Here is a 15,901-nt window from a genome sequence, read left to right on the forward strand (position 1 = left end):
TCCGTCTCACCTCAGTCACCCACTAAGAGCCCTCCCCAGTCCTCCACCGGTGTCTCCTAATCCTCGCCTGAATGAAAGTTTTATTGGCATGGGACGGGTCCCATGCATCCTGCTCCTCCAGTTATCTGTGTCACCAGTGTGACCTCCTGCAGTGGATCATGTTGTATCAGGTTAACACAAAAAAAGGGCGCGTTCACCTTCACACCGTGACGCTGCTCCGGCTGAATGCTAATAGCATCTGGAATGACGCAAGGTTCCTGATAACATAGAGTGACGTGCAACGCTGATGGGAAATCAACCTGAATTATGAATTAATTACCCATGATTCATAGCGGAAGCCGGTTTTGCTCTTCCAGTAGCGCTACGTTTCCATGGGTTCAGTAGCTGTCAACATTGCAGTAAATGTTAGCTTTTAGCTATGGATAGCACAGAAATCAGAGGTGGATGCATAATACGAATGTTTTAAAAAGTCTTGGGTGCAGTTCTGTAACAGTGCCTCATGTCATTTCTCCTGGACTGGTTAGATGACTTGAAACTAAGGCCGGACGTTAGCTGAAGCTACATTGTACAGTACAACATTAGCTTCTAGAAAGTATAAATAAAATACCACTATTAAATGTAGTATGAATGTAATTTATGATATTAATGTTCATCCTTTTGGGTGAATTTTACACTTAAGTTTATCTGAGAAGCTGTAGGAGAAATCATACACTCTCTTCGGAGGATATTTTAGTTTAAAAGCCGCAAGTCATGCTAGCTTTCGTTCGCTCAACATGGAGCGCAGGGGATTCTCGTCTCAGTGGTTAAAAACAAACAGATTCCGATAAACTTTTCAGTTTCTTTGAATTATTGTGGCAACCAACAATGGCACAAGTTGAACCTGAGCTCATATTTCTTTAAAAAAAAAAAGTTGAAATTACTGCGTTCGACAAGTTTTTTTCCCCCTGGCTAGCTTTGATTAGCTGTATAAGAAGTAGCAGGACATCGGAAACATGAAACTAGCAACCAGATGTAGAATTCTGTCATGGAAACATGTGGACAATACAAATAAGTTTAAGGTATAAGTACATGGACGACAAGTATCAGTCTGTCTTTTATTCTTTTATTATTTGAATGTATTTTCTTTCACTCAATGAGATTGTGGACTCATAGTCGGTTTAAGCTTCTGTGTCAATTTGATGTTGTAGCTATGGTGATAGGCCACACCCTAACGTCGTAGCAGCAGGATATACTGCACATGTACTGGAGATTATATAGGCTGCAGTACAGCTCCTCCTGGTGGCTGGAGGCTGCAGTACAGATCATAAGCTCCGCCCCTCTCCATCATTAGTGGATGGGCCAACGCTAAAATACATGTGAAATAACTTTATTTCAACGTATGCAGGCTATGCAGTACTCAAAATAGGCTTCACAGCAGAATAAAGTGCGCATGTACTGTAGATTATATGTAAATTAAAGAAAAACAAAAATCACAATTAAGTGCACAAACTTATTTTAGATGACGAGGATGAATTGGATCATGGTATAAGTCACAAAGAAGAAGATATTCACTCCCATATTTTAGTTCTAGACTTTACTCTTACATAGACAGGATGGTTGTGGACATTTTTTCCAACATGTGTGTAACTCAATTAAATCTCTGGATACTTGAGGAAACATAGCTGAGGCCCGGCTGTGCCACAGAGCTCTGGTAGACGTGCAGTCAGCATTTAAAGCTTCGGCCTCGGCCCTCGTTTCAAGAGTTCCTTTAATTCCATTATCATTACTCACGGTGCAGTTTGCATTCATGTGTTTCCAATCCACCAGCCCTGGCTCGCATCGTGGCCTCATTTCCTGTCAGACTGTTTATGCACTTTTTCAAAAAAGTATCACACACATCGACCAGTATCAACATGTCTCTGTTCCTGGAAGCTGCAGTAGGGAATTTGACACACTTTGCATGTTCTGTGCTGCAGTCGGTGGCGTCATTCCCACCCCCACCTTTCCACCCTACCCCCCAGACACACAAGGCACAAATAAACAAGGAGCTATTATGTTGAAATTATGTGATTAATCAAGAGGAAATGTGTCTGAAGCGAACCCCAGGGGGGTTTTTGAGCGTCTCCAGAGATAATCTGATCGGGCACGAACCGACACCTGAAAATTATAATTAAAAGGCAAAATTATGACACGAAAACTCACGTTTTCACTTTCACGTACAGTATGTTCACACATAGACTGTATGTGAAGATGGAAAAGCTCCTCTAAAGTGAAGACAAAGCGAGTTGAGCTCCCCCTGGTGGCTGGAGGCTGCAGTATAGGTCATAAGCTCCACCCCTCTCCATGTCAGTGGCCGGACTTGGGCCTAAAACTAAAAGTCACGTCAAATAACTTGATTTCAAGGATGGTTTCTGTCATGTTTTTCTTGTTGATAAATGTTCAATCTCCTGGATAAGTTTTAGTTATTTTTTTGGAGCTATAGAAACTGGATGTGACTACGGGGCGTCATTATCTCAGACCGTACTGATCAGACTCTTTGATAATTGAATATTATGATAATTGCATTTTAGATGGACTTTATTGATCCATATGGAAAAGTGCTTGGTCACAGTAACTCAGGTGCACATAATAATAAAATAAAATTATATATATATAAAAAAAAAGAAACACTACTAATACACAAAGTAGCTCTAAGATAGTTAAAAAAAAATACAAAACAAAAATATTATATTCTGAAATAAAAAAAAATAAAATGTGAGAAATCTGAATATTGTAATACTGTGATTGTAATTTTGACAACTTATACAGTCTAAATACAGTCAGTCATGTGTTCACATGTGAGGAATATGTTGTGGTGTTTAGTACAATAAATATGTAGTAAATAAAGAAAAAAAAATATATATGTATATATATGGACTGAATTTTGACTGACTTTAGATTTAGAAAAACGGAAATTGCTGGGTCACGGTGATTCAGACGCACATAAAAATAATAATAAAAAAAATAAAAATAAAATAATTAAACAAAAACAAAAAAAAGTAAGGTCTAAGATAGTTAAAATAAAAAAAAGTCCAAAACAAAAATATTCTAAAATAAAATAAAATAAAATAAAATAAAATAAAATAAAATAAAATGGAATAAAATGTGGGAACGCTGTGATTCTATTATTATATTGATAGAGCTCTTAATTATCCCATTGGAAATAACATCAAGACACAAATAGGAGGAATTAAACTCAGCAAAAAGGGTAAAAAATAGAAACAGAAGAGTATAGTGAGATAGAATGTACTAGGAATATGTATAAAAATATATGCAAGTACATATAAAATATACATAAAGACTTAATGTAGCCTCTAGACATGTTTCAAAGCGTTACAAGAGGCTTCAATCAGAGTCCTGGTATCGTACGTATAAACCAAGTCACAGGACTTAATGCCACCGCGTCATTCTGACATAAAAAGACTCTCTACATGTGCTTTATTTAGCATCATGTGACTCTGCAGGCTGAGGCGCTCTGGTCCTAGAAGCACATCATCAGTGTGCCTGAAGTAAATTATTATTATTATGTGTATTATGTTTGTATTATCTCGTGTGAGAAGAATAAATCTTACAGCCGCTGCGCTGTAAACAGTTTAGAGAGGTGGTCACCAGGGCTGACTTCACAGACTCTACATGGTCTGTGACGGAGAATGTGTAAAATGTGGATCAGCCTGACGAACCGTGTCCCTGAACTGATCAGCTGCAACCACTCCCACTAAAACACAGAGGAGTTTCTGAGAGAAAGTGACTCTGAGTGAAGCTGAGAGAACAACAACTTTTGCTTTTTTTTTCTGCTCAAACGAGCAAAAGATCTTTGGTCTAAATTGTTTCTGATGATTCTTGTTGATTGTTACAAGTGTGAGCTCGGAGAAAGACAAACTGGATGAAGATTTTGTTTTCTGATCTGATAAATACAACGATCTGCCACAACATTATGACCACTGACAAGAGAAGTAATTCAGTGTTCTGCTAGGAAACCTTTGGACCTGACATTCATTCATATGGATGTTACTTAGACATGTAGCACCCACCTAGACCAGACCAGACCAGACACCCCATAGCAATGACACTATAAATATAATATAAATGATATAAAATATAGATGGGACTCAAGCCCTAGTCTCCTATTAAAGTCCTGGGCTTGGTTTAAACCCTCAAAAAGCCCAAAAATGCTTTAGGAACAACTCAAGAAATCATGAAGAACTGGCCTCCAAATTCCTTAGATCCCAAACTGATCAAGTATCTGCGGGATGATCCACCATAGAGACCCCCTCCCTTGAATCCATAGGACCCAAAGACCCCCCCCCCCCACCCACTAACAACATCCTTAACATCCATAGAGTCCCAGCTGTTCTCTCCAGATGCATGCAGAAAGGTACAAACATCCTTGACAAGTTTGGCTTTAAAACTCTTCGTCAACCACGGTGTTACTTTACTAGACACAACTGTTTTGGAGGCACTTACACAATATAAGGAAGGTGGTCATAATGTTGTGGCTGATCGGTGTACACGGCAGGTTCCAGTGGTCGACATTTAACTGAAAACAACACTGCAGCATCCTGGTATCCAGTCTCTCGTAATGGAAGTGACTGTTGTTTGATTGCGGAGTAACGCACTTAACAGGACGTTGGTCGACTAAAGACGCTAAACTCCCACTCTGCTATGTATCTGCTGTCATTCAGGCAACCAGACAAACTGAGAGTGGTGTGGATCCGGAGGAGCCGACGTCACAGCACAAAGGTAACAAAATTACAAGCAAGGACCGGTAGTTGTAATGTACAGCCAGTGTTTAAATTAACCTGGTTGCTCGACACAAACTAGTTCTTACATAGGGCTCAGTTGTGGCTAAATATTATATAATATATTTATCCTCTTAGCTCCACAGCTGGCAGCCAGGGATTAAGAACCCGTACAGAGGCCTGGTGGTTTGGCAGATTCCAGAAAGTTTAGACATCAATGTCACGCTCTTTAAGGTACGTATGATGATAAAGGATTTAAAATTAATTGATTAAAAGTGACCGGGTGGAGCTAAGACACGATGCCACCAACAGGAACCGACTGCAGAGGAGTATGAAGACAAAGACTGGACGTTCGTCATTGAAAATGTAAGTCCTCCTGTTCCCTATTTGTTCTGTAGCTTGTTGTGGGTTGATTTGATTCATTTGACTGGACAACTTTGGACACTGCTAAGCCAAAACATTATGACCACCTGTAAAATATGCTGTCATTACCAATGCCCTGTCATATCATATGCTAATAGTGGTTATAATTCTGTATTAAAATGCAACATAAGTATAGATATCATAAACAAGTCTCAAGCTATACATGCATTTTTTGCACAATTAAATTATGCACAATTTATCAAACTGTCTGAAGGAAATTCAAATCTTTTTACACATTTGTAGGAATTAGGAATTATTGTAGGAAAGTACAGAATATAAATCTAGATTTTAGTTTTATATTTATTGTAGGAATAATAACGGCTGATACTAGGACACCCCCAAAATGCTCGATGGGTCACAAAAGATACAAAACATCTACATACGTCTTCTAAGTTAGCTTAATGAACTAAGGACCTAATCATATTTAGTTCTAGGTCCCAGTTTGACTGATAACATATGTAAGAATATAGCGAGCTAGCAACATAGTCCCACTACTCATCTTATTTCATTATGACATACAACAAAACTTTACCTTTGAACTGGTCACCTGATGCTTTGACTTCTTCTTCTCCAGAAATCACTGCATTAAAGCCAGAAGCGAGAAATTTGTTTGGGAGTTCTCGTAGTTTTCTCGTGTGGTGTCTGAAATCTATTCCATGATTGGTGATATTGATATAATTATGATATTAAAAAACTGCAACATGGCAGGGTGATTAACAAACAACCAGTGTTATTCTCTTAATGCGATAGTGGTCCTAATGTTCTGGCTCTTCAGTCTGCTCTCAGGGAGAAGGAATTTGTCCGTGTAAAGGTTCAAACTTGAATTTCTCATACATTCTGGTGTTTTATTTTAACAGGAGACTAAAGGTCGCAGGAAAGTGTTGGCGTCGGCCGACGTCAACATGAAGAAGTACGCCAGCGCCACGCCGGCCCAGTACGACATAACGCTGAAGCTCAAACCTCTGTCGGTGAAAGTGGTGGAAGCCACGCTGAAGCTAAACCTGTCCTGCGTCTTCCTCAAGGAGGGCAAAGCCACGTAAGTCCACTCTTTATTTATTTACTTATTTTTGGAACCAGATATTCCTGGACATGTAAGTAAGTGTGATACCTGTTCGTCTACTCTCCCCAGAGATGAGGACATGCAGAGCTTGGCCAGTTTAATGAGCATGAAGCAGAGCGACATTGGAAATCTGGACGACTTCAATGACAGCGACGAAGAAGTCGGCGAGGAGAGAAGGTCCAGCTTTGGGACTGCACCAGTAACAACTCATGTCACTGGTAAGACTAGGCTGATATTGCTGGGGGTGTCTAAAGTGTGGCTTCACTTAAAGGGAAGGAGTTTTTCCTTTCCACCGTCGCAGTCAACCTTGCTCTGGAGGTTGCAGGCTGGTTTTTGTAAAGCGTCTTGAGGCAATTTGGATTGTTATTGGTGCTATATAAATAACATTGAAATTGAAGTTGAATTGAAACTTCACCAGAAGGGACAGTAACAGAGCAACATGCAACTTATGCAGCACAGTAATTTCAAGTAAGGGCGGCAACACCACCAACATGTTGAAGCATTTGCTGATGACGCACGGCATTACATACAGAGAGTGACATGTGTTCAACCATCTCTGGTCAACAAGTCTCAGCAGAACAGAGCTAGTGAGAATCCAGTGACCAATCTCCTTTTTGTTTACTTAGACAAGTTTTTTTTACACGCCTTCTTTTTCTGAACCAAAAATTCACATCAGGAGTTGATAAGAGGATCAATACAGAATCGGATCGATAAAATCTCATCGCCCCCTCGCCCGTCCCTAATCAGGATTATCCTCACTACCTAATATATGTGAGTGCAAAGATTGGGAGAAAACAAGAATTTAAGGCTGAACTAGATGCCTCCTGGGGGTTGTACAGACTAGTCTCTGATCATGTGACAATGACAGCATGGACAGTCCAGTCCAGTGGGTCGTTGCATCAAACTAACCCTAACCCTAAGTCCTACCCCTAGGCCCTAAGTCCTAAACCTAAATCCTACCCCTAACCCTAAGTCCTACCCCTAGCCCTACGTCCTAATCCTAGCCCTAAGTCCTAACCCTAAATTCTACCCCTATCCCTAGGCCCTACCCTTAACCCTAAGTACAACTAAAGTACTACTGCAATGTAATTAAAAAGGAAATGCTAACGCTAACAGGGGAACGGTCCAAATCTTCTCGACAGGAGTCAGTTATCAACCAAACAAGATAGAAGGAGGCTGCACATCATCTCTCATCTCATCTTCTACTACCTCATATCCTCACTAGGGTTGCAGGGGTTGCTGGAGCCTATCCCAGCTGGCCAGGTCGCCAGTCTATTACAGGGCTAATAACAAACATTTGAGCATGTCTTTGGAGGTGGGAGACCCACGCAGACACATGCAGACTCCACCCAGAAAGGACCTTTATCAGTAATTACCACCCTGGCTGCTATTTGATAAAGTTATTTAGCTGCAGTAGATGGAGAAGACTTCAGAGATGTAACATTTCTTGTTGGTGGCTTTGGTGCTGAGGTGCTGCCTGTTTCTACTGGGATGTCATCAGAGACTAAACCTGAAACTAGTGCAACCACCCGTTAGTTCCTCCTTGAAAGAACTCAAAACCAAGGTGTGCACATACACTTTCGAAATAAATAAAATATGTTTGTTATTCTTTTATTGTTTGTGGTTGGATGGTTACGACGTTGATGCACTGATAAAATTTCAAGATGGTAGATATACACATCAGTCTCCATTCTCAGTCCAGAGTGAACGATATACCCTCTCTCTGACTCTATCTACTGCTGCTTCTTCTTCCTCATTTTGCTTCATATTTATAACTCACTTCTGTTTTTTCGTTGTTTAATCTCTCACCCATCTGCTGTTCCTTTTTACTTCCTGGATGTTAGCCTCTGCTCCCTCTGCTGCGAGAGTTCATGACCTGGCTTGGAGACCAGCAGTTGAATCAGGCCCCATAGGTAACTTTAGATCCCCTGATGTTATTAGTGAACTCTTACCCCCTTTTCCATTTCCACTCCCCCCATGAGTCTACTCAAATCATCCTCTGTTTTCCAAGTGTTTTTTGTGAATTATACCAAAAAACCTAATTTGTGCATTTCCACTTTCATTGCCTACGTTTGCACCTCAGATTTCATTTTTCTGTTCTCTTCATGTCATGCATCTCTATCATCTATCATGTGTCGCCCAGTAACATCAGAGATGGACTGGAAAAGCTCCTCTGGCGTTTCCTCCTCCACCATCTCGGCCCCATGTCTCCCGCCTCAGCCCGAACCCCCCAATACGTCCTTAGCGCGAACCATCACCCCCCATGGCTTCTCATTTCCGGCCATTACATGCATTCACCCACCTGTACTCCCCAAAATCTTCCAGCGGAGTGCCCGATCAGGTACAGTCCACGGACACTCCTCAATTCAAAGAGTGGAACTCATGTTCACTGGTTAGCCATAACATTATGACCACCTTCCTAATATTGTAAATACCAGGTCCAAAAGTTTCCCAGCAGAATGTTGATTGAATTGGCCCAAGATGGGTTTAAATGTTATTTTCTTACTTAAATGTTTTTAGTGGAGGGTCTTTGGATCCTATGGGTTGAGGGGAGGGCCCTCTATGGTTTTGAATTTTGAAGGTTTCCCATGGCCCTGTTTGCATTTAGTAAAGTTTGACCTTGGTGTGTCTTGTCTTGATTTTGTCACCTTGGATTTGTGTCTCCTTGGTTGGATTACCCCACCATGCCTGCAGCTCCTTAAATTCGGTTTCTTGAAAAGTCTTTTTGTCGCCTCCGATCAGTCTTGATTTGGGTTCGCCCTCCCTTGCTGCTCTATTTTCCAGTGCATCCCACAGATACTTGATCAGTTTGGGATCTAGTGAATCTGGAGGCCAGGTCAATAGCTTGTGCTGTTCTGGGGATGGTTGCTGCAAGCCATCAAGGAGTGTCATTGCTATAGTTTGGGGGTGTCTGGTCGGGTCTGGTCTAGGTGGATGCTACATGTCCAAGTAACATCCACATGGTGAATGAATGAATGCCAGGTCCAAAAATTTTCCAGTAGATGACCACACGATGGTCATAATGTTGTGGCTGACTGGTGTACAGTATCAGTATCTGTGAGCCTCCTCCTCAAAATTAAATGTTTCCTCATGGTCTTGTATATTATCTGACTTTCAATCTCATTTTCTCAACCCTCTTTCCTCTCCTTCCTTTTTTTTTTTCATTTTTCCTTGATGCACTCTGCTGCCCCCTTGTGGCCATTTCAGCTCCTCAGCGGCCCACTAGCTTCCACTGTGTCCCGTCTCACACTGAGGCTCCCTCTGCCTTCACCCCCTCCAAAGCCCTCTCCACCTCCTCCCTGTCCTCCTCACCCTCCGACCCATCTCTTCATCACCACGCCTCTTTCTCTGCTACCTCCCAACCAGGTTTGTTTCAGCTCAGCGTTGTGTTGAGTTTCATCACTTCTCTTTATGTTATAATATTCACTCGTTATAAATAACACTGTGGAAAAGGAGCATTTGTTTCTTTGGTTTTTAGAGGATAAATGACATTACATTAGATTACATTAGACTCGACTAGGTTATATTACATCAGATTAATTAGATTAGACTATATTAAACTACATGAGTTTAGATTAGAGTAAATTTAAACTACATTAGACTAGATTAGATTAGATTAGATTAGATTAGATTAGATTAGATTAGATTAAGATTAATTAGATTGATACTAGATACAAGATTAATTAGATTAGATTAGATTAGATTAAATTAGATTAGATTAGATTAGATTAGATTAGATTAGATTCAACTAGTTTAGATTAGACTGGATTGGATTGGATTGGATTGGATTGGATTGGATTGGATTGGATTAGACTAGATTAGATTAGATTAAATTAGATTGGAATGAATTGGATTGGATTAGATTAGACTTGACTAGTTTAGATTAATTAGATTAGATTAGACTAGACTACATTAGATTAGATTAGATTAGATTAGATTAGATTAGATTGATCTAATATCAGATTAATTAGATTAGATTAGATTAGATTAGATTAGATTAGATTAGATTAGATTAGATTAGATTAGATTAGATTCAACTAGTTTAGATTAGACTGGATTGGATTGGATTGGATTGATGATTGGATTGATTGATGGATTAGACTAGATTTGATTAGATTAAATTAGATTGAATGAATTGGATTGGTTTGATTAACTTGATAGTTAGATTAATTAGATTAGATTAGACTAGACTACATTAGATTAGATTAGATTAGATTAGATTAGATTGATCTAATATCAGATTAATTAGATTAGATTAGACTAGACTGAACTACAAGAGATTAGATTAGATTAGATTAGATTAGATTAGATTAGATTAGATTAGATTAGATTCAACTAGTTTAGATTAGGCTGGATTGGATTGGATTGGATTGGATTGGATTAGACTAGATTAGATTAGATTAAATTAGATTGGAATGGATTGGATTAGATTACATTAGACTCGACTAGTTTAGATTAACTAGATTAGATTAGATTAGATTAGATTAGATTAGATTAGATTAGATTAGATTAGATAAATAAATAATTCTGTCTAATTAAAAATTTATATATTTTATATAATCCTATCTTGACCTCACTTTTATTTATTCCTCATCTTATTTTATAATCTCTTTTCTTTTCTTTTCTTTTCTTTTCTTTTCTTTTCTTTTCTTTTCTTTTCTACTTCCAGCCTGTCCTACCACTTACTGGAAAACAAAGAGCGTCCCTTCCCTTTCCTACGTCTCCTCCTCCTCCTCCTCCTCCTCCTCAGCTCCTCCCAGCTCCTTCCATCCTCTATCTCCACCACCGCCTCCCGCTCTGGGGGGACATCCCCTAACTCCCGTCCCCACCCCCCTGGCTCAGTCGGGCTCTGCCCTCATGAGACCCACCAGCCTCCCATCTGCCCCAGAGACAGGTAACAGGACGGAGTGTCTCCCATAGACTCCTGATTCACACCCTTCTACTACTCCCTGTCTCTTTATTTTATTTTATTCGTTTATTTTTCATCCTCAGCCTCCTGGCAGACTGAATGGAGGCCTCCTAAATCTCAGGCGCCACTAGCGCAGCCGGACCTCTCTCCTGAGTTTCTGTATCTCCCTGCGGAAGACGCCGAACAACCCGCGGTGCAGCAGAAAAAGCAGAGAATAGAGACGCCATGTAATGCTGCTCCTAATCAAAGCTGTAAAAGTATTGTGTGCACTCGAGCCTGGACGACCTCATTTCTCGTTGCCATAGAGCCCCAGGGACTCTCTGTCCAGTAACACAATAGTAGCTGCTCACTTCTTTGTTGTTTACCTGCTGGTACATTCTTCTCCTTTACGTCACTGATGTTCCTCTCCCACATCTCTGCTCTTTATTTCTTCCTCTCTTTCCCATCAGCTTCATCCTCTTTGCCCTCTGCTCCGTCTCTAATGGATTATGCACATGCTCCCTCCTGGAGGCCCCAGTTCACCCCTACCGTAGAGACCCCTTCACCTTCTCCTCTAAGTCCTCCCTCCGCTCCCGTCTTCTCTGGGTCTGCTCTTCCTCCAGTGCAGCCTCGCGTAGCCCACACTGCTGTAGTCTACCCCAGTGAGCAGGTGGCAGGTACAAAAGCAAGAGGAATCTGAGTGGAGTCACAGTTTAGATGTGACCAGTGTGAGTGAATGAGGCTTGTTTGAGCTCTGCTACTCCCCCCGCCCCGTGGAGAGGTTTGTTCCAAGCTAAATGTACAGCGGAGGATGAGTCTTCATCAACTCAAAACACAACTTGTTGATGAGACACACACCCTGATCAGCCACAACATTATGACCACTATTTAACATTAAAATCAATTCAATGTTCCACTGGGGAAACTTTTGAACCAGGCATTCATTCATGTGGCGGTTTAGACTAACGCCGTAGCCTGACGTGAACCTCCCCAGGAACGACCACAGCAGCTGTGATTGGTCCGCCTGGTAGTAGCGTGTTTACACTTTAGTGTTTCCGGCAGCTTCTTCATTTCCGCAATTTTCTAATTGATTCTTTTGGACCAATAAAGATAGAACACATGGAGGAACCTGAGGAGGTTCGGAGATTTGTACGACTTCTCTTCGGCAAAAATTTCGGCGAACGTTTCACTCGTCATTGTTGAAACTGAAGCAGGAAAAATTAACGAGACTGGAAAAAAAAGACCCAGTGCCCACTAGTGTTTGGGTGGAGTTGTTACAGAGTGAGACAGAATCTGTATGTTTACATGCACGTGAAAAAAACAAATTATTGCCTTAATCCAACTTTAACTGGACAATTTAAGTGCATGTAAATGCGTTACTCTGACTAATATCAGAGTTATCTGAATAAGACACCCAGATAATGCAATTAATCCACAACTGCTGTGCTGGTGTATGACCCCAGAACAAAAACTTCCAAGAAAGCGGTTGCAGAACAAGAAGAAGGTAAACAGAGCCAATAGAAGAGTCTTATGTGCACTATAACTAGCGCGCACATTAAAAAAGCTATTATCCATCTGGTTGTTGTTTTAAATGCCGGTCTGCTGCATGAACGGCTCCAATTTTTTACTGTATGACGTAATAGATCAACCGGAAAGGTTAAGGTTAAGGTTAATAAGCTGCAAAGGCACATATCGCACTTAGTGTGGAGTAGGAAGATGTTGCGTGTAAACTGGGACGAGGACCACATTCATAAAGTGGGATTTTGAGCATAGCTCCATTAAATTGTGCATGTAAAACATACTGAGTGACTAACGCGCAAGTATAAATGGCTCACACATGTCCCACAGTAACCTAAATGAGCCTTTAGACATTTAGCACCCACCTAGACCACACCAGACACCCCCACCTCTCCTAAAGTACCTCTGTCCACACAATGCTGGTGTGGTGGCACACGAAGGTCAACTTAGATTTATTTGTAAAATATCCTCTCTGCTTTTCTTTCCTTTTAGAATTTAAGAGGCAGCTGAGCACGCTAAATGAAGAGGAAAACCAGTGTACGACGCCTACAAGTGAGTTGGAGCACAGGACTCATTTAAGTCATGATTATGCACAGAAGTTACCTCAGCTAACTTTCATGTCGCTGTTTTGTCGTCCAGGCCCTGACACCAGAGCCCCTGAGTTATCCAGACTTTCAACACGGAAACCAGACACGACGTTTGGAATCAAGGTGGTGAAGGCTACGGCAGGGTGAGTAACTTTAAAAAGGCTGCTTCTTTTATATGGTTTGGCATCTCTAAACGTTTTGTGTGGTCCACATGGTTGTAAAGGAACAATCCGTCCTGAAACAGTTTGGTATTGACGACTTGGGTTGGAGATGTGATGTAAAAGACAATCCTATGTATGAGAGAATCCATTTGAATGCATATTATTGGATGACGACTTCACCAGTATTAGAGCATTTGTGGGTTAATTTTTCCTTTACAAACATAATAGATTTTTTAATCAAAACTTAATTGCACGGCATGTACATTAAGAACCTTTCCTGTGTGTCATATATGGCAACAAATAAATGACTCATTGCTTGTGTTTTTTTGTCATTACTGAATTGTTATCGTTTTGTTTTGAAACTGGTGTCATTTTTAATCCAAAACTGCTTAAAAAACATTTTCAACTGGTGTCATTTATCGTGAGGTAAATTGTAAGGGGATTGTGGTCACAACTAATATGCAACATACCAGGCTTTTAGCAACTTCCTGAAATCATGAATACTCTGGTTAGCTTGTTTGCTTAAAAACAAGTAGAAAAGAAATAGGAGCAATAGGACAGCTGGTGACACAAACTAACCTAACATTTTAATGTATTGTTATCATTATTGAATGGATGTATTCAGCTTTGTTTGAATGTATCGTGGTGGACAGTGCAATAAAAATCCAAGTAAATGAGTGGTTTTTTAAACTTTACTTTTTGAACTTGAACATTGGGATGTGTAATGGAAAATATCATGTACTATCATAAAATAAAATCCTGGAATGGAATCCACTGCTGTGGGAGTTTCCATTACCAGCCTAGTTGGCTAGGCTAGTTAGCTGGTGTCTTCCTGTTGGTTGCTAGTTGGTAGCTAGCTGCTAGCCTGCTCGTTGGTTTTCAGTTGGACTGGGCTTCTAAATGAGTTTTACATGGGATCTAGGCACAAGGGATTGTAACATCTTATCCTGTATTTTAATGAATTGCAATGGAAACTCTCAAATATCTAAAGCTAAAACTTTTTTGGCTTTTCCACATCACCGGCGTCACTGGAGATGGCACATGGAGTCATGTGACTAGTTCATTTGAAGTCCATCTTCCTCAAAGTGAAGTCTCGAGAATTTAAGAGAATTATAGGATGTCGCAAGACTTTATGACACTTACAGCTCATTCACAAAACACTGTTCAGTGAAAACACGTACAAAGCGTAATTGTACTTTATTGAAATTTAAGAAATATCGCTTTTATTTTGCAAAAAAACTGTAATGGAAACACAGCTGCCGTCACCCAACAAAAGATATTATCAAACCAATCGTGGTCTTATAGGTGTGATGTTCTATTGGATTGGAATAGAGGAAGTAATCCTCTCCATCTTAAAATATATCATGAATGATATCAATCCACAGTTGTGGGTCTTAATAATTTTTCAATTAAGTATGTGGACTGGAAATGGTAAAACTTGCATTTGACACTTCCAAAGGTTGGTTGTGTTGCTACGGTTCTCCTGGATGTGTACCTTGTTGAAAAGGTAACACATGCAGATCAGGCTTGAGCTTGTGTTGAGAGTTAAAAAAAACTCTTAATGCTGCTGGTTTAGCATGTCTTGGCTTGGGTTGTTTAGCTGTGCATGAAATAAACTTGGCTGACGTGATATTTCATTGATATTTCGTAAACAAAAATTGAAATCTTGTTACTATGGAAAGTGTGCAAGTGGATGTACTTTTGCTACTTGGCAAAAACCTCCTCCTTTTTCGTGTGATGTATCAGAAAAGGTTGGTTCTGGTTTGATTATCCTGTTGTATGCTTTTGCAACTAGAATTTTTTGGTTGCTTATTCCGATTGCTGTTCGGTGGAATTCTGTAAATATAGACCAGATGTGACTATATCTATGGGGTAAAGACTTTCTTAACATCATAACTCTGATGTACATGTTTTTTTTTGTTTGTTTTTTTTGCCCCTCAGACCTGAGAGTATGGACTCGCTTCTAAGACTTAGCACCAGAACCCCTCTAGCCCCAGGTCTAAAACAATCTGAGATGCCAAAAACTCAGAAGGATAAGACAAAATTAAGGCTGACGAGAACACCCACCAGTGTTCAGCCAACACTTCCTCCCTCCTACGCTTCAACACCAAAGCAAAATCCCCACTTTTATGATGCAGCCCCTACTTCAAACAAGGACCTTCTGGTTCAACCAAGAAGTCACTTGTCCCACAAGTCCATTCAGTTTGGAAATCCTGTAGCCCAACAAGTGCCTGTTCAACTTACACCCCTTTCTCCTACCAACTTGCAACCTTCTTCAGAATCCCTCCATGAACCCTTGTTGCACTTACCAAAAATTTCTACAGTCGCTGATTCAAAACTGATTGGAAGAAGGATAGGAGTTACCCAAAAAACAGAACCCGTATCTAGGGATTTTGGGTAAGTGTGGCGTAGTGTTGTCTCAGTCCTCCCCATTTTATAGTGTTACAAATGCATCTAACTAAGGTCTTATCAGAGCTAACAAAAGTAAATCATGATACAAATTTACC

General features: G+C 40.3%; 1 protein-coding gene across 1 annotated transcript in view; it reads left to right on the forward strand.

Annotated features, from left to right (window-relative positions):
• Nucleotides 1–15,901, forward strand: part of ehbp1l1a (EH domain binding protein 1-like 1a) — a 38,325-nt gene that overhangs the window by 2,520 nt on the left and 19,904 nt on the right. The window contains exons 2-14 of the mRNA XM_047579617.1: nt 4,701–4,758; nt 4,896–4,991; nt 5,070–5,123; nt 6,038–6,216; nt 6,310–6,458; nt 8,085–8,153; nt 8,384–8,581; nt 9,448–9,606; nt 10,910–11,134; nt 11,233–11,376; nt 11,599–11,805; nt 13,139–13,198; nt 13,286–13,376. Coding sequence (XP_047435573.1) covers nt 4,701–4,758; nt 4,896–4,991; nt 5,070–5,123; nt 6,038–6,216; nt 6,310–6,458; nt 8,085–8,153; nt 8,384–8,581; nt 9,448–9,606; nt 10,910–11,134; nt 11,233–11,376; nt 11,599–11,805; nt 13,139–13,198; nt 13,286–13,376 — 1,689 coding nt within the window. The remainder of the gene's footprint in view (nt 1–4,700; nt 4,759–4,895; nt 4,992–5,069; nt 5,124–6,037; nt 6,217–6,309; nt 6,459–8,084; nt 8,154–8,383; nt 8,582–9,447; nt 9,607–10,909; nt 11,135–11,232; nt 11,377–11,598; nt 11,806–13,138; nt 13,199–13,285; nt 13,377–15,901) is intronic.

The sequence above is a fragment of the Mugil cephalus genome, chromosome 1 (assembly GCF_022458985.1).
Source record: "Mugil cephalus isolate CIBA_MC_2020 chromosome 1, CIBA_Mcephalus_1.1, whole genome shotgun sequence".
Lineage (NCBI taxonomy): Eukaryota > Metazoa > Chordata > Actinopteri > Mugiliformes > Mugilidae > Mugil > Mugil cephalus.